At 39.7% G+C, this 20,012-nt stretch overlaps 1 protein-coding gene across 2 annotated transcripts; it reads left to right on the plus strand.

The window, feature by feature from the left end:
* Positions 1-3,150: 3,150 nt before the first annotated feature.
* Positions 3,151-10,461, plus strand: mtx3 (metaxin 3). 2 transcript variants are annotated; one of them, XM_018759024.2, is made up of 9 exons: positions 3,151-3,261; positions 4,577-4,646; positions 4,734-4,810; positions 5,311-5,403; positions 5,731-5,913; positions 7,221-7,297; positions 7,748-7,905; positions 8,309-8,439; positions 9,416-10,461. In XM_018759024.2, exons 1-9 carry the CDS (start codon positions 3,181-3,183, stop codon positions 9,512-9,514), a joined length of 969 nt encoding a protein of 322 aa, XP_018614540.1. In that variant the 5' UTR covers positions 3,151-3,180; the 3' UTR covers positions 9,515-10,461. The 2 variants fall into 2 exon arrangements, with proteins under 2 accessions (XP_018614540.1, XP_018614541.1); XM_018759025.2 differs by lacking the exon at positions 8,309-8,439.
* Positions 10,462-20,012: the final 9,551 nt, after the last annotated feature.

A 20,012-nucleotide genomic window follows, 5' to 3' on the forward strand; every position in this document is an offset into this window, starting at 1 on the left:
CGTCTGTACACAGCGTTACCCACTGAGCCATAACTGTTGCTCGTACTACCAAGATTACTGTCTGCAAACACACTTACACCAACTTCCGCATACTTCTGCATGCATACATAAGGGCTGTTGACAAAATTTGCTAATTTGTTCAATGTGCTTCTCACTTGAAAACATACCCTTAGAGACTGGGAGTAGACAGTCATGGTCAAACGTGACAGATAGTGTGTCATAACCTACCATGGCAGTCTTAAACTTTACCAACCTTGTATATCCCACTTTCCTGACCATACATTTTCCCATACATAAAATGTTACATTCAGTCATGTTAAAACCTATTAATTGCCTGTTTGAATTTAGTAATTACAAAAACCCATTTACTAAAATTAACTTTGCTCTCATTGTTTTATGGTAGCAAGGTGAGCTTATGAGTCTGTTGAAAGGTTTTTATGGTGCAATTCGGATGGACTTTAAAACAAAGCTTGTCTTGCCTGCCAAAATGAGTAACCAAACTATTGCCAGGACTGACAAGTAACAGCTGGTATTTGTTGCGACATCGGGGTTCTGCTATCGTTGTGGCGAATTGCAAGAAGGTTGTAAAATGACTTTTTCCAGCTCCCTCAAATTGTTTACTGGATGGGGGAATGGGGGATAGAAATATGGAATGTCTGCTGGCATCTGACTTCTAATTCTTCTGTCCAGAATTTGAGGGTTTTCTTTACTTTTTTGAGAAGTCATAACTGTTGTATTCCTTTAAAAAATATAGAGTAGAATGTTTATTTCTCTCAGGACATACATATTTCATTTAATTTTTCTCCCTTGACTTTCAGCTGGGATTTCTTTGTTCCTTTCATCCGTGGCCAGTAGCCATACCTACAACTTTAATAACTGCACAGATAATGTATTGCTATAGCATACTGTATAGTCAACCATCTTATTTTATTTATCTTGTCTCTTAGTTCACAGCTTTGTGTCACTGTGTGAGAAGTGCACTCTATAAACATAAACTGAAACTTCTTTAAGTACCTTTCTCAAGTAAGAGCATTATAAAAGAAAACCTCAAAACATATAATTTTTTTTAACAAGATCATCTGCCCAACTATCTATACAGATTCCTCAGTAATTCATCCATTTTCAATTACTGCTTATTCCAGAAAGACTGGGTGCAGGACTCAAGGGAGTACACCAGTCCATCACAGAGTAATCACATACACCCATTCACACACTAAGGGCAATTTAGGATCACAGCTTCATCTCAATGACATATCGTCGGACTGTGGGAGGAAACCAGACACCAGGAGAACATGCAAACTCCACACAGACTGAGCAGAGATTGAACCCATGTTCTTTTGCACCAGCCAGATGCTGCCAAGCAGCACCACTACTTGTTGCACCACCATGCTGCCCATTTTGAAATCAAACTGCTGTTACATAGGTTTGTTCTTGCCATCATGGTCTCATAAAGGTTAATCTCTTCAGTATCTATTATGAAAGCTATTATTAAGAATACCTACAGTTTCTTTTATTAGCTAAGGTAGGTGGATTTTTGGATTGCTTTGTTTATACACCATAAATAAGTTTGGAGAGCAGTGGGGTACCACAGTGGGGTGCCACAGTGGGTAGTGCTGTTGCCTCCCAGCATCTGGACTGGGTGTAGGTTCAAGTTCACCTTGGTCTTGTGTGGATTTACAGCTTCTTTGTATGTTTGTATGAGTTTCCTTTCATAGTGCAAATTCATGTTTCTGCTTAACTTGGTAATTAATTATAAGTACCTTAACATTGTAAGTTGCGTTGGAGAAAAGTATCAGCTAAATGAATAAATATAAATGGAACTGGAGACTCCAAATAGTCTATAGTGTGTGTAACTACCCTACGATGGACAGGTGCCATATCCAGGATGTACCCTCACTAGCTTTCTGCCGTATGCTTACACGATAGGTTCTGGACCACCGCAACTTAACAAGCAGTTACTGATACAGTGAAACTGTTTCATAGGACAGCCTGATGTGTCTCACAGCTCCTTGGCTGTGGTTTCAAATCCAGCTCCATCTGCATGAAGTTTCCATGCTCTCCTCATCTTTGTGTGTTTTCCCTCTCACAGTCCAAATACATATCTCAGGTGAACTGGTGACTCAGTTTCCCTTAGTGTGTTAGTGAATGAGCGTACGGGTGTGTGATACGGAGGGTGTACCCTCCTCACACGCTGTGTTTTTGGGAGCGGCTCCGAACCACCATGACCCTGCGATGGACAACAGTTATTGATACTGACTGGACGAATGTAACTCTATTTTTAAAAAAAATTAAAAAAGAAAAAAAAAAACACTTAGTTAATATCCATAATACATCTACCTGTAAGACCTGTTCAGATAGGGAGCCCATAAAAGGCTAAGAAGATTACCTCCCATCCCCTTTGGGACCAGATCACTCGGGTGTTTTGGTAATTGACTTATCCTGGGTGAGGTCCCCTCTTAGGTTCAGTTTGTCAGGTTCCAGGGAGGAGGAGGGGGATTATTGTTTGGATAGATTGTTTATATGTGATTTTATTTGGATTTTATTGAATTTTTAGTCTTTAAGATGTTTAATACTTCTTTTAGAGTTGTTGTTTACTGATAAAGTTTTATTATTTCATTTTGGTTTTCTCTATTTTAAACTGTGATTTAATATTTGATAGTTATGGCAGATACTGAAAGTCATGACTACTTTGTTGGAGTCTGATGACTTCATGGAGTGTTGATATTTGTAATTGTGCTTCTGAATGCATTGGTTGTGGAGTTTTTGGGTTATTGGATGATGATGGAGATGAACTGAAGCAAAGTTGTCACGATTTGTATCTGATGTTCTTTGAATGATTTTGTATTTTGAGTTTGTGGAGTTGTGTGCTGCTGTTGTTGTGGGTGTCTTATTTGGAGATGTTGAATTGTGTATTTGTATGGTCTTTAATTTTTAATTGGAGTTAATGCAGAAAAAAAATCAGCCTGTAAAACTGCGGCTGCAGCTTACATTGATTAAATAACTTAATTATTTTTTTTTTTATTAAATATGAACAATGATACAAAGAGGTGGAACCTCTTTCAGTGGGAACCGAGCAGTTTGTCGCGCGGCACGTTGTTCTGCAGCACGCGAGCGACCAACTGCAGCGTCCGCATTTCCGGATAAAAAAAAATGCCCCGCTTCCGATTTTCTGAGTGAGGAATGGCGGCGCCCATGGATTTGAGTTGCTGGGGAGGCGATTGGGGTTTGCCGTCCGTTCACCCGGAGTCTCTCATTGTGCTGGTAACTTGTATTAATGGAAAAATAACAGGGACTAAAGAAAAAAGAGAAATTATTGCTGTGTACGCAGTACGAATTAGTTCCTATCAGAAGCCGAAGAAAACAGTCAGTGTTCTAACTAACTTAGCAGCTACTCTACTGGTGTGGCTAGTTATTATTATTATTATTATTATTATTAATACTAATATCTAGCTGGATAATCATTATTATTGTGTTTTAGTAGAAGCAGTGTCAAGCAATTCATATGCCGGTATCCTTTGCTGTTGCTGTAGGTTACATTGTTTCCACACACTGTCAGTTTAATTTAAATTTCTTATTATATAAAAGTAGTGTGTAGTGTTATAATTTGTCACCAGTCAGAGTGTGTTTAACGTTTCTTTGTCATTTATTTGAGTTTTCAACCGTCTCAGTACAATTCAGGAGCTGTTAACCTCCTAATAATAGTAGATGTGAAAATAATGCTAAGTAGTAGATAAACTTTTAATCAGCCAAATGAATGGAAAGTTAAACCTTTAGTATTTTTATTTAATTAGTTAATACATTTGTCCAAAGTGAAGTTTTGTACAATACAGTCGTACTTTCAGTAGTACAGAGTAGCAGTCATATGACTACAGTAGTTTAAAATGAAATAAAGTCTTGCAGTTAATACAAAACATCTGGTATGATCAAAACTTCTGACTATGACCCAGTCATCATGAAGTTACTGTAAGACAGACATGCTTGATAAAGGCACAGAAAGATACAACAGAGCAGCAGATGACTGTTTTTCAGTTCTGTATTGATGTTCTTTGGAAATTTTGTGTTACTTCTTAACTGATCTAAAATTAGATGGCATTGAATCTTCTGTGTTTTGTTTCCTGGACACTCCACTAGATTTGTTATAATAAAATAAGCAATGAATGTTACTTCTTTTGGGGCACCAGAAGTGTAGTGGTTAGAGCTGTGTTGTCTTATAATCTCAAGGGTCCATGTCAGACGAATCCCCATCCTGCTGCAGGAGTCAAAGGAGTTAGCTAAAGTTTAGATAGCTAGCCATGGTGGTTATGTTTTAGGTTTTCACAGTTGTAAAATGTAAAATGCACCAGTGCTGTATAGTTCATGTAGGTCACTTTGCAGTATTTAAAGCTGGAAAACGGGACAGTGGATAGTGCAGTGGTTAGGTCTGGAGCCTTGTGCTCGAAGGATAAATGTTCAAACCCTGTTCCTACTGTATCATCCTTCCATAAGGTGCTTACTGTCAATAGATACAGTAAAAATTACCTAGGTTCTTGTTCTTATGGCCAAACTCATTTTTCTACAACTCTATCCCCCCCCCCAGGCTTACGCAAAATTTTCTGGAGCTAAACTCACCGCTCAGCCAGTGGACAGGACGTGGAGGATGCTAACAGGTGGGGGAAAAGGCAGTTGGGTTGTTTGCATACACCTGCAGTCTGTCTGACAACTGTGGCTCAGGTCCATGCCTTTTTTCTGCACAGAGACTGTGCCCACCTTGCACTGCCAGGGGTCCACAGTGACAGAACCAGCGCAGATCCTTAACTTTCTGAGAAAACAGGTGACTAACATTCATAGGAAATCTATTATATTCATATGAAATCCATTCTTCCAACCTCAGATTGTAATTACAGAAGTTAAAGGTGTCTTTAAGTGAAGTTTCTATGGTAAACTTGTTCTGTTAGATGTTTAAGAAATTATTACAAATTATGAAGCATAGCAGTTTAGAATTAGTGCCACCATTTCAGCAAACCTTTCTTCATTAGACTCTAAACTCACTATATTAGTTCTTTTACAGGTGAGAACCTCTCAGATTTTAATCTGTATGTTGATTTGTTTATAGTTGCACATTTTGTTCCTTACACTTTTAACCCTTTCAGGGTGATATTAATACTGGCAGTTGGAAAAATAATTACCAGCTGGTGCTAATTTGCAACACCTGCCTGGAAAGGGTTAGCCATTTGCACGCAGTGTATGTTATCTTATTACATGTGCATGTCCTTACCCAGAAGCAGTGTTTAGCTGTAAAGTGACTAGTGAAGATAAATGTTTGTGTGACAGCGATACAATGCAGACTACGAGCTCTCAGCCAGGCAAGGAGCAGATACCATGGCATACATGGCGCTGTTGGAGGAGAAACTGAGACCAGCTTTGGTATGTAATGGAAATCTTGATCATCATTCAGTATTTGAATAGAAACATCATAAAATTAAAAAAGGCCCGAAAGCAGATTGATTACATTAAGAGGTAAACATAGAATGCTTGTGGTAGTAGCAAGTGCATTTACCATGAACAGAGACTCGCATATAAAAAACATCCCAGCAGGACATTGTTTTCCAAATGGAGGAGGAAGGACACCATATTTTCAGAAGGTTTTCATGAAGTGTAGCACAAGTGACACTGTACTGATGTTCTGTGGGAAGGCACAAACCACTGTTGATGTTAACTGTGTTGAGTATCATGTTTCGGGTCACTCCACAGCTGCACGCCTTCTGGGTGGATGCAGAGAACTATGCCAACGTGACCAAGCCCTGGTTCTCCTCACGGTGCCCATTCCCCCTCAATTTTTTTGTTCCGGGTCGACAAGCCAGCACAGCTCTCTCGCTGATCCTCTTGACCAAGGGGGAATCTCCACTGAACAGCATTGCAGAGGTGGAGGCAAAGGTTTGACTCCTGTCTTCTTCACCGCTATGCTTTGCATTACTGTAGCCATTGTTTTAATCATATCTGATTAATAATATTCTTAATATTATGTATATTTATTATTTAATAATATTGCTATTGTTTTCATCAACTGTAATTTTGTTGCAGTATCAGGGATGATGGATCCAATGTTGTTTTGTTGCTTACACAATGTCGTTATCCACAGCTATTTATATAATTAGGTTGTTTTACTGGAGTTAGTCAGGTAAAGTACCTTGCACAAGGGTACTACTGTTGAAATACCCCTACTGTTGGATTGTGACTTTCTTGCGGTGTGTGCTGCTTAAGCTAAAATTGTTGAATTAGGGAAGTAATAGTTCTTGTCTTAATTGTTTAATTCTCTCAGCAGAGGTGAACAGACAGAGTAGTTTGTCTCTGCGTAAAATAAATTGACAATAATAATAGGATGATCACATAATCAGCCTGATAGAAAATGGCACTAAAATACTGTGCCAGTTTAGTGTTTATCCCTGCATTGGGGACATGGCTTAACCTGAGCCACTGGAAAAGCCTCTGCCTCTCTTAGAGAGAACTGATATATGGATTCTCGGTGAACTGAGAATAGAGAGTGAGCTCATTAAAGCCCTTCTCTCGATCTCTGTTGTTTCATCTTATAACCTCGCAAAACATACATAAACTGTATTTAAAACTGTATGCAAGCATCTAGTTGAGATGATGAAACAAACCTTTATTGATTTAGATGGTGCTCTTCTGTCCTTTTCTGCAGTCATACCTCTTGAGATGGCTGGAAACAGGGTAATCATCCCCCCCATTTAAAAGCAAGAGTTGTACCCTTAGGTGAATAGCCATTTAGATTGTTGTCTGTTGATATAGACTTAGATATGCATCCTCAGATCCAGTTTTAGCTTTAGGCTGCTTTAGCTGCTTTAGTGATGAATTAGACTGTTATGTGCTATGTGCCATATATTTTGTTCGAACCTTGTTTGAGTGGTTATTAATGTAACGTTCATTCTATGAAGACCAGCATTAAATGAATTTATTATGACTCTAATAGGTGTTTTCTGGAAGAAAAAAAACAGGAAGGTATTGTTGTGTACCAAGAAGATGCTATGTAGAACTATTTTAAAAAGGCAATTGATCATTTCTTTTCCTTAATTATGCATATTACTTATGCACGAGACATCCTTAGAACAGTTTAATTGCAGTGCAAGAGATTCTTTATAATGTATTCACTTGGTCATCACCATGACCTGATAGAAAAATGTATAAAGCATCAGTTTCCATGTGTAGTTGTGACTTTTTACTAGATCTACAAGGAAGCCAAAGAGTGCCTGAACCTGCTTTCATACAGATTGGGGTCTTCCCTGTTCTTCTTCGGAAACACGTAAGTATAGCAATGATGATTCACAAGAGGCAAGTGAAACACACATTGCTGCTAAGTCAAAGGTGTAATAAATGCAAGTATGAGGTAAAGGCAGTTGCCCCAGATCTGGTCATATGATCTATTGCTGTGTAGGGAGTGCATTGAGTGTGTTAGTTTGTTTAGGGATACAAACATGCTGCAAGCCAGACATTATTTTTTCCTCTTTATTCAAACTTCCAAAACTTTGCTTGAATACTATGCCATTTCTAGCTTAATATTGTAAGCTGCTTTCGAGAAAAGCGTCAGCTACATGAATAAATGTAAAACGTTCAGACTTGTAGGCCAGTCTCACACACACACACACACACACACCGATATGTGACATACCCACTGTGAGTTGCCAGATATGTTCATATGTTGAATGTGTTGTATGGGCAGACATGAAGAATGACTGTCAGTGTGCTTTCTCAGAGCTGCCAGCCTTGATGCCTTTGTGTTTGGCTACATCGCTCCTCTCCTCAAAGCCAACCTACCCAGCAGTCAGCTACAGCAGCATCTCAAGCAGCTCACCAATCTGTGCCACTTCTGCGACACCATCCTCAAGACATACTTTGATGTCAATGCCCCAGGTAAAATCGGCTTCTGCAGATGGGTTTCCTTTGTGTTTTTGAAAGAATTCACCAGAAAAATTTAAATGGAGTATTTTGCCAATGTAAATAAGTATTTGCAGCTGTAATTGGAAGCAGGATGTGGCAGTGTTGTGGTAGACAAACATTGGAAACTTGCTGACAGTTTTTATGCAATATCTATCAGAAACAACCCAAACTGTTATTGTGTTTTGATAATCTGTGTTAGTTGGCATATAAGTAAGGTCTGCTTGCACTGTTGAGAATCAGATGAATCAAGCAGCGCTGGTAAAGTTTAATTGAAGATTTATTTCTGCACCACGGTTTACTAACCCCAAATCCCATAGTACACGCCTTCATTTTGTGATTAAGAAGTGATCTTTTTCTTCTTCTCCTTTCGGGGTAGGGTGTCTTCCTGTCTTCTCTCCTTCCTCTCCACCTTCTCCAGGTTCCCTTTCCATCAGACAGGATGCAGTTGACGCAAACCTGCAGAAACTGACACAGCTTGTTAACAAAGAGTCCAACCTCATTGAGAAGGTCCTGCCTTGCTTTGTTTGCCTCTGCTTATATTCTTGCTCTCACTCTTCCATGTGCAATGATTAGTCTTCCTCCTTTTAACAACCATAGATACATTCAAGCAGTTTTGCAGTAGCTTGTTTGTGTGACTGTTTGCTTTGTGTGTCCTGACTGTATGGCTTTTATGTTGTCATTCCATCATGGTCACCTAGGTATTTCCTAGCAATTCTATAGGCAAGTAGTTATGTACTGTACACCAGCCAAAATTGTGATGTTAGACAAACCAGCTTTGCTTCAGCAATTGCATGTCTGCATTTATAACTCATCTATTGTGAAATACATTTTTCTTTACTCTGATTTGTACATCACTTTGGAGAAAAGCATGTGGTCTGTGACAGGTCTACATACAGCTCAGTTTTTTTTTCCTCCCCCCCCCTCCAAAATAAGAGAATATTTTTTTTTTTGGCTGCTGTCTGTTGCTCCCGTTGATCCAGTGTCCATTGTTCTGCTTTTGGACTGTACCCTTTTGAATTCTTGCTTGGGGCATTAGGGCTTTACTAAACATGGACATGTTAAGTAATTAAGAGCTGAGGTGACTGTGTTCCTTGGCAGCACAGGATTCACACACGAGTCAGATGTTATAACATTTGTGTGACCAGCAGCTCTGTCTAGTCTCTCTGGAACAACTCAAAAGAGCAAATAGACAATCTCTCATGGTATATGATTTTTCAAACTTCTGTTCCCAGCGGCAAACTTCATTATTTCTGTAAAATGTCAAAAAGTCAGTTTCATTCTACAGCACACATGCTGTGAAGGTTAAAATTACTGTGTGCATGTGTAGTATTTTGTGAAAGTTTAGGGCCAAATACCTGTTACTGTTTGTGTAACGGGTTCTAAGTGCAAAATTTCCCATTTTCCCTGTTCTGCAGGTAGGAGTAGTTGCCTGCAGTCATGTTTGCTGTGCTGATACATTGTGATTCTCCGCTGTCTTCCACAGATGGATGACAATCTCCGCAGCAGCCCCCAGCACAGGCCTCGCGGCCCCCCCTCTAAACCATCCTCCCTGCCCAGCGAAAAGAACTCCACACCAGCGTGACCCTGGCCTCTCATTAACCTCACCACAAGGGTCTTCTGAGAAGTGACTAAGTCTGGGTAGCACTCCAAGCCACTATTATGCTCCTTATCCCTCTTCCAACCAATGGCCCACCTAACCCAGTCTTGGGTCTTTCACACCCATGCACCCCCCTGTAACAACTCTGATCTCAGGGGCACTTGTGACTAGCAGAGGACTTGTCTTGATGAGGAGCTTTTGAATGTCACCTGGCACACATAAAAAGGGCAGGTATGTGCGTTTAGGGACTTTGTTTCGCTCATGCTGTTCAGTAGCTGACTGCTTTGGAAATCATGATTTTGCTTTTTTTTAGGTGGCGGACTGCATGGGCTCAATGTAATATGTGCTGAACATTATGCACTTAATCATATAGGCTGAAGTGGGCAATTGGCCAGTTAGAGGAATCTTTTGGATTCTTGTTACGGTTCAAATTAAAATAAGAATTCAGGGGGTTCCTTCAAAATGAAGTGACAAACATCAGAAAGGAATGGGTCATTTTGAGATGTATACATTCGTTAAAAATAATTACTCAAACTAATTTGCTTGGTCTTCCTTTTTCAGGGCTCCATCAGGAAATCAGTGTTTTTTTTTTTTTTTTTTTTTCAAGATGAAAAATATATTTCGGTATTGTGTGTTGTCCACCCACTTGCATAGAATGGTCATATGTGTGTATATATACTTTTCCTATTAAGAGTTCTGAGTCATAATGTAACTGAATTTAAAACATTCTTGTTTTGGATTTTTGTAGTTGGTAATAAAATTTGCACAACATGTAAAAATGTATTCTATTGAGTAGACTGCATTTTTACCATAAGCTATAGGCTAAATTGCTAACGTGAAATACATATCAGCACTGTATTTAACTAGTACTGTACATTTATGGATTTATTGGTTCTGTTTTAAGGTTCTTCATAGGTAAAGGTCCATTGTTTAAAAAAAAAAAAAAAAAATGCATGACCAGTATTTGTTATTCCAAATAACTTTTTTTCTGAATCTGCCTTAGTTATTTTTAATTGATTTATGGAAAAAATGCTAGGAGGCCTTTTTTGCACTGTTCACAAATGTTTTAAATTAAACTTTACCTCATCTGATAAACTACTAATCAGAACTGACATCTATGGGCCAATGAGCTGAAGGAAATTTCAGTTTTTTTTTTTTTTTTTTAAATCCTTGTTAATGTTGGCACAATGAATAAAAATCACAGTATGCTTTATGACACTATTCCATGACATTCCATGGTCTCATGGAAAATAGACTTCCACTAATGATGGGGATTTCAGTGGTTTAGCCCCTCTTTGGCAAAGTATAGCCCCATCCTCTTTATAACTGAGGATGTCCTCAGCATGTCTTCATGCTCTAGACTTTTTTTTGGGTCTTTTTTTATTTTATTTTATTTAAATGGATTTCACAGGATTTTTCTCATACTTCATTCTCACTTTCAGCACAATACTTCATGCATATGCATATATATTTGCAACATATTGTATGATATTTGTGATATGTAGATGTGTGTCATTTAGTACAGCAAATTAACTTGATATAGTTAATGTCTTGGAGTAAACATGTATCCTTTCTGTTGATGCTGTGCTTTCAGGGCTATTTTTTCAGTAAATATGCAGTGGAATGGCAAGGCATCATCTTCAGAAATGTCAGCAGATACTGTTTCTTCATACTTTTTTCCCAGAACAACAATGTACTTTTCTGAAGTAAATCAGAAACATTGAATCTATTTCTGCTCTTTTTAAAAATAAAAGAAAATAAAAGCAAAATAATTGTTTCATGAATAATGAATACAAAATTAACCAAACGGAAGTTAGTTTGGTGCTCTTATATTGCACATTTTTTTTTTTCTTGTTTTATATTTCCTGAAGAGTTGAGTTAGTTTCCAAAACTTTTTTTTTTTTCTTTTTGTCAAGGCCCAGCTTGAAAAAGACAAACACGTTTGACAGTGAATTGCTTTTGTATTTAGTCTGCTCACTAAGAGTAGAAACACTTTTGCAGGCAGCTTTTGTCAGTCTGCCTTGGGGATTTCTCCATGTTGTACAAGCAGCTTGTGTCTCACTGACATTAATGCATGGCCTTTTTTATATATGGAGTGTTTTGGTTATTTTATGCAATATCCCTAAGTGCTGTTTTAAAATTCTGCACATTTCTGTTTAATGAGATGTTTCTTGTTCACCAACTGAATGTATAGGTTGGGGTGTTACTCTTTCCTTATAGTTTCTGCTTTCTTGTAGCTATAGAAGCAGCATTTTCAACCTTTAGACTTTGCACTGCACCAGTTGCATAGCTAGACAATATTAGAACAGCACCGTTTGTGCCCTTGCCGTTTTTTGCATTACGTGATAAAATTCTTCAATTTTGCTGTAATGTATGCTGCCCAAGCAAAATAGCAAAAGCATGTTGCAATTGTCTGATATTAAAAGTAGAAGCAGCTATTTTAAATTGAAATGCAATGTAAGAGACAGTTCAAAGGAATTATAAAAGGGCTGTTTAAATGGATTTATTGTTTCTATTCTTTCTCAAGCCTCTGAAGACAAAGCTCATTTCTTATAGTAAAATACATTCATTGTAGATTTATGAAAGGAAATTATAAATGTACATCTGTAGTGACTTAAATTATTTCTTGTCTAAGCTGTATTACTTTGCTTAATGCACTGGGTTGTTGGGCAGAGTGGTGCTGTTGAGTGACATTTTCACTGAGCTTCTCAGTGTTCATGTTGATCTGCAGATTCATTCATGAGCGCCGTTAGTGTGTGTTGGTTTGGTTTCTGCTGAATGCTCTAAGAATTCGTACCCCAGACGCATGGAGGCTAGAAAAAGTGACTGCTTGGAAAATTCTTTATTTGAGCGTTTGTTAAGCGAAGTGGAATGCTGTCATCGCACTTTCAGATTGTCTCTGGTTCTACCACTTTGCTCCAGTGAAGCGTTGCTGTGATCATAAAACTATTGTGACATGTTTAATTTGCCTCTCCTTTGTTTCTGTGTCAGTTGCACACCCCCAGGAGCCTGTCAGTTACATCCATTTCTTGCATGGAACACTGCAGGGTACTAACCCAGAACAGGCTCTTTTTTATCAATTGCCTGTGGTTTTAAGGTTTTGGTTGTGGTTTCTTAGTTCAGTGCTTTAGTACAGTCTAGACAAGTTGCATCTGAAAAATACTGGAAGACAAGCAAAAGTACAGGGATTGTAAATGCATTAATTTTTTTTTAAGCTTGTTCTTTGAATCATTTGCGAAATAGAACGGTTTTTTTCAATCTGCAGAGCGAGCAGCTCCTGGAGCCTAAGTGGTGTAGCTGTTGTTTGTTAGTACGTCTCGAGACGCTGATGCCGAGTGTAAATAGAGATGCCCCATCGCAGAGATGCCCACTCACAGATGCGATGAAGCCGCATTGTGCTGGAACCCCAGCAGTTCAGTGGTCTCCTCTTGAGCACCGGCAGTAACTCGGTGAACATGAGGTCTGCTCTGAAGCCGACGGCTGTAGCATTTAAACCAGCCAGCTGTTTCATGGACTACCTCACACTCATACTGGCCATTTCCCCCATCATGGGGGCGTTGTGTCGCTTTCATCTTGCTTATTGCAGCTGCCAAGTGAGAATGTTTTGATAATTGAATTTACTTTCCTAATGGATTTAAAAAGCTGAAGTGGCACGTGAAACATTTTAATGTTTGGATGAAAATGTTGGCAAATGTTGATATAGTGAACAGCAGGAAACAAAACACTATTGATTGCTTACCTTCCCTTCAGAGTATTTGCTAATTACTGAGCTGAATGTAATTTACTCAACAAAATCATGTTTTCATTAACGTAACAAATACAACTTTACCTCTGCAAAGATCTACAGTATACTTTTTAATTCTTACATCATGCAATTTATTTATTTATTTATTTTTTTTTTTAAAAAATGGGTCACATCAGTACTTTGAAATATATTTTTTTAAACATTTTTCCCATATGGCCTTGTGTTCCTTTACATCTCATACACATTACTTGGAGGGCCCCCTTATTCAGGCAGATAGGCTGTGTGGGTTTTGTACACACTTGTGTAACAGCTGTGTATTAGCTTTGCTGCTTAGATATATTTTTTCCAATCAATGTAAGCAAAGTCATGTCCATAGAAGCTGTACCATCAACAAGAGGCTGAAAAGCTGTGTCTGATGACTTAGTGCTGTGCTCTCACCGGCTGACTTCAGACAGGAGAAACTTGCTGTAAGGTTAAAGAATGAGCACGTGTGGCAAAGTGTGTTGGGAGCATATTGTGCTGTTGCTCACGGTGTGTTTACTGCAATAATGTTAAAGCACACAGAGCATGTGTGTTAATTTGTAAGTTAGTGAAACTATAGGTCACACTATCAGACTTCTGATTTCAGATATTTTAAATGTAGGTAGAGCTCCCTCACCTTGTACCATCGACCCATAATTTACTTTTAATTTACTGGACTCTGATCAGCTTTGAGGTTTGTCCTAAAAATGATGACATGTCGTCCAGCTATGGACTTAAATATTTGTCGTTATTAGGAACTTGTAAAATGAGTTTTTACTGTATACAGCCTTTGTCAATATGGTGTTTTTGGTTGTTGGTGACGTCATGAAAATAACCTCATGACAAAATGTTTCACTGCTGCGAATCAAACAAAAAATGAAAGTTTCTTAATGACTCAGAAGAAACGCTTGATTTAATCATTACCTGTGAAGTTGTGGAATGAAAAGTAATATTTCATGTATAAATAATATGATGTATAAATGAATAATCTGGTATTTAAACAACTATATTTGAATCCAGTTGAAACAGTGTTAAACTATGCATTTCTCAGGCTGATCGTACAATGGAAAAATAAAGGCATGAAACATGTTCCTCCATGGTTTACCTTCTGTTTTACTCTGTTAAGGGCATTGACTCATTTTGCACATAATGATGTCTTATTTCAGTAGGTAATTTTACTACATCATTGTGTCGGGTGCAGAATGGTGCTTTGTGATTGTGGCTTTGATCCTGCTTGTCTGCATGGTTTTGAGAAAAAAATGCAGTGAAGTGTATAAAAAGATGATTAGTGCCTTGTCCATCACTTAATGTACAGTATGTGGCGGGAGAAGCAGAGGCACACACTGCACGAGATGCCACATGGAAGCTATTAGTAATCGGATATGCTGGAAGATGTTTACACGGACGTCTACTGGAAAGGATGCAGACAAAAGAAAGGGCAGTCATTTCCCTTTCCTTAAATGTTAAGTCTTTTTAAAAAAGTGCTGTGCAAGAGAGATTACTTTTTCTGCCCAAATTAGAGATGAACAGCATACAATCTCACACTGTCTTGGTGTGTGGTTATCAGCGTGTAAATCATACAGATTTTGGACAATGGGTTGCAGACCATCTTAATGAGGGTGTTAGTGTAGTGTAGTGGTTAGAACTGCTTTTTTTGCCCCCAAAGGTTGTTGGTTTATATCCCATCTCTGGGTGTTGTACCGCTGATAGCATAGTTGTCAGGGCTGCTGTCTTTGGAGCCAAAGGCTGCTGGTTTGCATCTCGCCTACTGCCGTTGTACCCTGGAACAAAGTGTTTACCTTAAATCGTTCCGGTAAAACCAGCCAACTATATGGATAATTTATCACTGTAAGTTACTTTGGAGAGAAGTGTCAGCTAAATGAATAAATGTAAATGTTTCAAAAGCAGTGCTCAGAAACCACTTACTTGAGACCGGGATGTGTCCCACTGCGCTGTTTTACTGTTAAAAAAAATAAAAAAAGGGCACTGGGACGTTGATCAAGTAATCCATATCCAAAAATACCTTTTTTTTGTGACTGGAAATACCATTAAAAGGATGAAACGGAACACAGCAGACATGAAGAAGTGCTATTTAGTGAAATCATGTGACTATAACCCACCCAAAGTTGCTTTCCTCGCTCATCTAAAGCCCCGTTCAGTCTGAATTCAGAAATTCCATGTATCTGAAACAGACCTAATAATCATCATTACTCTCATAAGGGAAGATCATTAAGCTTTGAAGTCTGTGTAAGAAAACCACAGAAGTTTGGCTTCTCCAGCATGCTTGTTACACTAAATGAGAAGGTGGGTAAACTGTTTCCCTGGGGTAGCGGATATGTGTGTGGGGAAGGAGACGGGGCTGTCTGTCTCCAAGTTACACTCTGAAGTGTCCGTCCTCCCGCCTTACAGCAGGAACCAGAGTCGCAGACATCAGCTGAGCACACGGATGTGTGTTTCATTTGTGAAAAACATTGCCGTTATATTGTGTTTGCCTTGGAGAATCCCAAAATGAACACTTTTTCATTTAGTAAGCGGTCAAACAGGAAAAGGCTTTATAGCACTGTTTGAATGTTTTATTCTAGCAGTGGAAAACCACAGCTCTAATTGTGGGTCTACAACTGCAGTAAAGGCCCAGTATTCAGCGTATCTGTAGCTGCTCTGTCCACTCTCCAAGGCAACGACCATTACTGTCTGTGACGCCGCTACACTTAATATTATCAGTACTAGCGGTCCACCTGAGTATTATTATCTGTATTAGTTTAGTTAGTTTAGTTTAGTTTATTGTCATAAATACAAGTACCACGTACAAGTATTATGAAATTCTTCCTGAATGCTTCTCCAAAGACTATGGACAGAGACAATAGAAATACTGCACAAACAAAACAATGACAATGACAGTGAGTAGTGTAACAGCAATAGTAATAAATAATGGTAACAGTAGTAACAATAATACTAGTTGACAGTCAGAGAACTCAGAACGAGAGAATGAGAATGCTTAAAGTGGCAGTGTAATTTACCAATGTCCTTGGGTGGAGCAGTCCAACTCCAGTTACTAAAGGTAGCACATTGGTTAGTGTTGTATACTCTTACAGCAGTGGGGTCAAAGTTGTTCCTGTACCTAGCTGTGCGAGTTCGAATAGACCTAAGCCGTTTTGCAGATGGCAGGGAAGAGAAAAGTGCCCGTTCAGGGTGACTATGATCTCTCATGATGTGCATCGTCTTTCTGAGGCAGCGTGTGGTGTAGGTGTCCTGGACTGCTGGTAGCTGTGTGCCGATGATTTCCTGAGCTGTTTTGACCACCCTCTGTAGGGCTTTTTTGTCCTGTATGGAGCAGCTGTATAAAGTGGTGAGGACCGTAGTGGACATCCGGGCTTTCTTCAGACACCTGAAGAAGTGGAGGCGTTGATGGGCCTTTTTGATGGTTGATGCTGTGTGCTCAGTCCATGTGAGTTTGGCAGTGAGGGTAACCCTGAGGAATTTGAAGCTGTTGACCCTCTCTACAATGTCCCCCTCCTATGTAGATGGGTGCCTGAACCGTATCCTGTTCCCTGAAGTCAATCACCAACTCCTTAGCTTTACTGAAATTGAGAGACAGGTTGTTGTCCTGGCACCACTCTGTCAGGAGCCTCACCTCCTCTCTGTAGGCCGTCTCATCGTTGTTGGTGATCAGACCCACAGTGGTGGTATCGTCAGCAAACTTCGTGATGGTGTTGGAGCTGTGACTGGCCACACAGTCATGTGTGAACAGGGAATATAGCGCTGGGCTCAGGATGCTTCCCTGTGGAGTGCCAGTGATGAGGATCAGTGGGGAGGAGGTATTACTGCCAATCCACACATGCTGGGGTCTGTTGGTGAGGAAATCCAGGATCCAGTTGCACAATGTGGCGTTCAGTCCCAGCCTTAGTAGTTTCTGGATCAGCTTGGTTTGGATGACAATGTTAAATGCTGAGCTATAGTCCACAAATAATAGCCTTGCATAGCAGTTTTTATTATCCAGGTGAGACAGAATGGTGTGAATTGTGTGTGATATCGTGTCTTCAGTGGATCTGTTGTGGCGGTAGGCAAACTGCAGTGGGTCCAAAGTGTCCCAGCACCAGCCTCTCAAAGCATTTCATTGCAATGGGGGTCAGTGCCACTGGGTGATAGTCATTAAGGGCAGCTCACTTTGTTTTTCTTAGGAACGGGGATAATGGTGGTGTTTTTGAAACAGGTGGGTACAGTTGAGCTTTTTAAGGAGGTGTTAAATATGTCAGTAAACACAGCAGCCAGTTGTTCACTGGATGTTTTTAAAACTCGCCCTGAAATTCCGTCCAGACCAGCAGCTTTGTAGATGTTGACACGGCTAAAGGTTTTTCTCACTTGTGCTACAGAGACGGTGCGACTGGTGTTATCATGCAGCGCAGTGGGGATCCGCACCGGGAGGTCTTTGTTCTCGAACTCGAAGCGACCATAAAACACATTCAGTTCATCCAGGAGAGACGGAGCGGCACCCATCAATGTCCCCTTCTGTGGTTTATAATCCCTTAATGTTTGGATTCCCTGCCACAGCCTACGTCCATCTTGAGTGCAGTTAAACTCTGATTCCACCTTCCTGCTGTATTCTCGTTTTGCGCTGGCAATGGCTTTGTGAAGCTCGTACGTGCTCTTCTTGTACGCGTCCATGTCTCCTGACTGAAACGCGCAAGTTCGCACATGGATCTTATTTCGGATTGGTCCACTTGAGTATTATTATCTGTATTAGTGGTCCACCTGAGTATTATTATCTGTATTAGTGGTTCAGCTGAGTATTATTATGTTTACTAGTGGTTTTCTGGACTATTGTTATCGGTACTACTGGTTCTCCAGTGTATAATTATTGGTAGTAGTGGTTCTCCAGAATGTTATTTTCTGTACTAGTGGTTCTCTAGAATATTATCTATACTAGTGGTTTTCTTGGGCAGTTTCTCTTGCATCTTCGAAACTTGATTTGAGATTTTTTTCCCGGTATGTTAAGTTACATTGAGCTGAGTTTTTTTTTTTTGCCAGAAATTCTTTGTTTCGGCCTGCTGCAGGACAGTCACGAACTAAGTGCAATGTGAAGTCAACAGTTAATCCAAAACACATGTCTTTGGACTGTGGGAGAAAATCAGAGCATCCACAGGAAACCCAGGCGTACAAGGAGAGCACGTGTAAATTCCACGCAGACAGATTCCAACCCCAATTGGAACCCTGTGCCCAGGAGTAAGGCACCAGTGTTACTCCCTCTAACACTCAATCCCCTTTAGTTACAATAAATAATCTTGGACTGCCCTGCTAAATCCATCTTGGTTTTACCAAGAATGTGAGGAACACCTTGAAGTTTGCAGAAGCGTGTTGAGGGTAAGCTGTCTCGGGAGGTTACCGAGAATCTGAAGAGATGGTTATAGAAGGACATCTAGTGGCAGATACTCTAAAACAAAGATGTTACTGGCAGGCTGCAAAGCAAGAGGTAGCAGGCAGAACAGGACTGTAAATGACTTTTATTAGCAGATCCGTGACACATCAACAGAAACCTCAAACACAGTCCTGTGTGTGAGAAACCCTGCGAGAAAACTAATTGCCTTTGCATTTTAGAGAATGAGAATGAACACAAGTTGATAGAAAATGTCAAATGCAGTTTATATAAATGTACAACAGTACACACGTCTATTCACAGCGTGACATCTAAGGGCAAGGCACTGCAAACAGGCCGAGCGTGAAACTATGAGTGTCATTTCTGAAAATAAAAACACTAGATGGTGGTAAAACAGTGAATAGAGCATGAAAGGACTGATGGCAACATTATTTCATTGCACATTACAGGAAAGTACAGAAACGTCAACACAGACACAAAACGTTTTACCACAGTAACTTCAGAGGGAGGAGCTGCTAAAGTACAAATGATAACTTACAGATTTCAGGCGTTCTTCAACAATCTACTGTTTTCCTGGGGACGTGAAATAATAGTGTTTGTGAAATACTTGATGTTATATTACTGTACATTTTGATGTGCTGAAAGAATACTGCCTTGTAGTGGGTTGCAGGCTTGGACATAGAGTACCATGCAGGAAGGAATATTTAGTACTAGGTTACTTTGGTAAGTCTGAAATAAGACACTTGACGGTCACAGCTGTCCCACAGAGGAAGGGACATGGACATGCTAAAAAGGACCACTAATCTTTAACGTTGGCCAACTGTCCAAGCTGCTTTGGTCTAAACAAACCATTTAAGATTGTCCTTGTAATACAGGTTTGTCTGCTTTGAATGCACCATATTGAATCTTGATTAACTGAAAGGAATTTATCATGCATTTTAAAAAAATATATATTTCTCGGCAAAGTTTATTATATGTGTGCTCATTAGCAATTTAAGGACCTTTAGAAAGCCTGTTTGTGGATATGACTTGCACCCATACATAAAATTTTCTATCGTAATGAACAGAAAATGACTCTCTAAAATGACATTCTTCATTTCATCCCACACATTTCAGAACCGCTTGTCCCATACGGGGTCACGGGGAACCGGAGCCTACCCGGGAACACAGGAGCGTAAGGCCAGAGGGGGAGGGAACACACCCAGGACGGGACGCCAGGCCGTCGCAAGGCACCCCAAGCGGGACTTGAACCCCAGACCCACCGGACAGCAGGACTGTGGTCCAACCCACTGCGCCACCGCACCCCCTTCATTTCATCCCATGAAAAAAAAAAAAATTTTGTGTAA

This window comes from Scleropages formosus, chromosome 17 (genome assembly GCF_900964775.1).
Source record: "Scleropages formosus chromosome 17, fSclFor1.1, whole genome shotgun sequence".
NCBI lineage: Eukaryota > Metazoa > Chordata > Actinopteri > Osteoglossiformes > Osteoglossidae > Scleropages > Scleropages formosus.

Coding starts and splice junctions, on each gene's coding strand:
- mtx3 (XM_018759024.2), top strand. CDS start 3,181: ATGGCGGCGCCCATGGATTTGAGTTGCTGGGGAGGCGATTGGGGTTTG. Junction 5,914..7,220: donor TTGCAGAGGTGGAGGCAAAG/GTTTGACTCCTG, acceptor ACTTTTTACTAG/ATCTACAAGGAAGCCAAAGA. Junction 7,906..8,308: donor CTTTGATGTCAATGCCCCAG/GTAAAATCGGCT, acceptor CTTTCGGGGTAG/GGTGTCTTCCTGTCTTCTCT.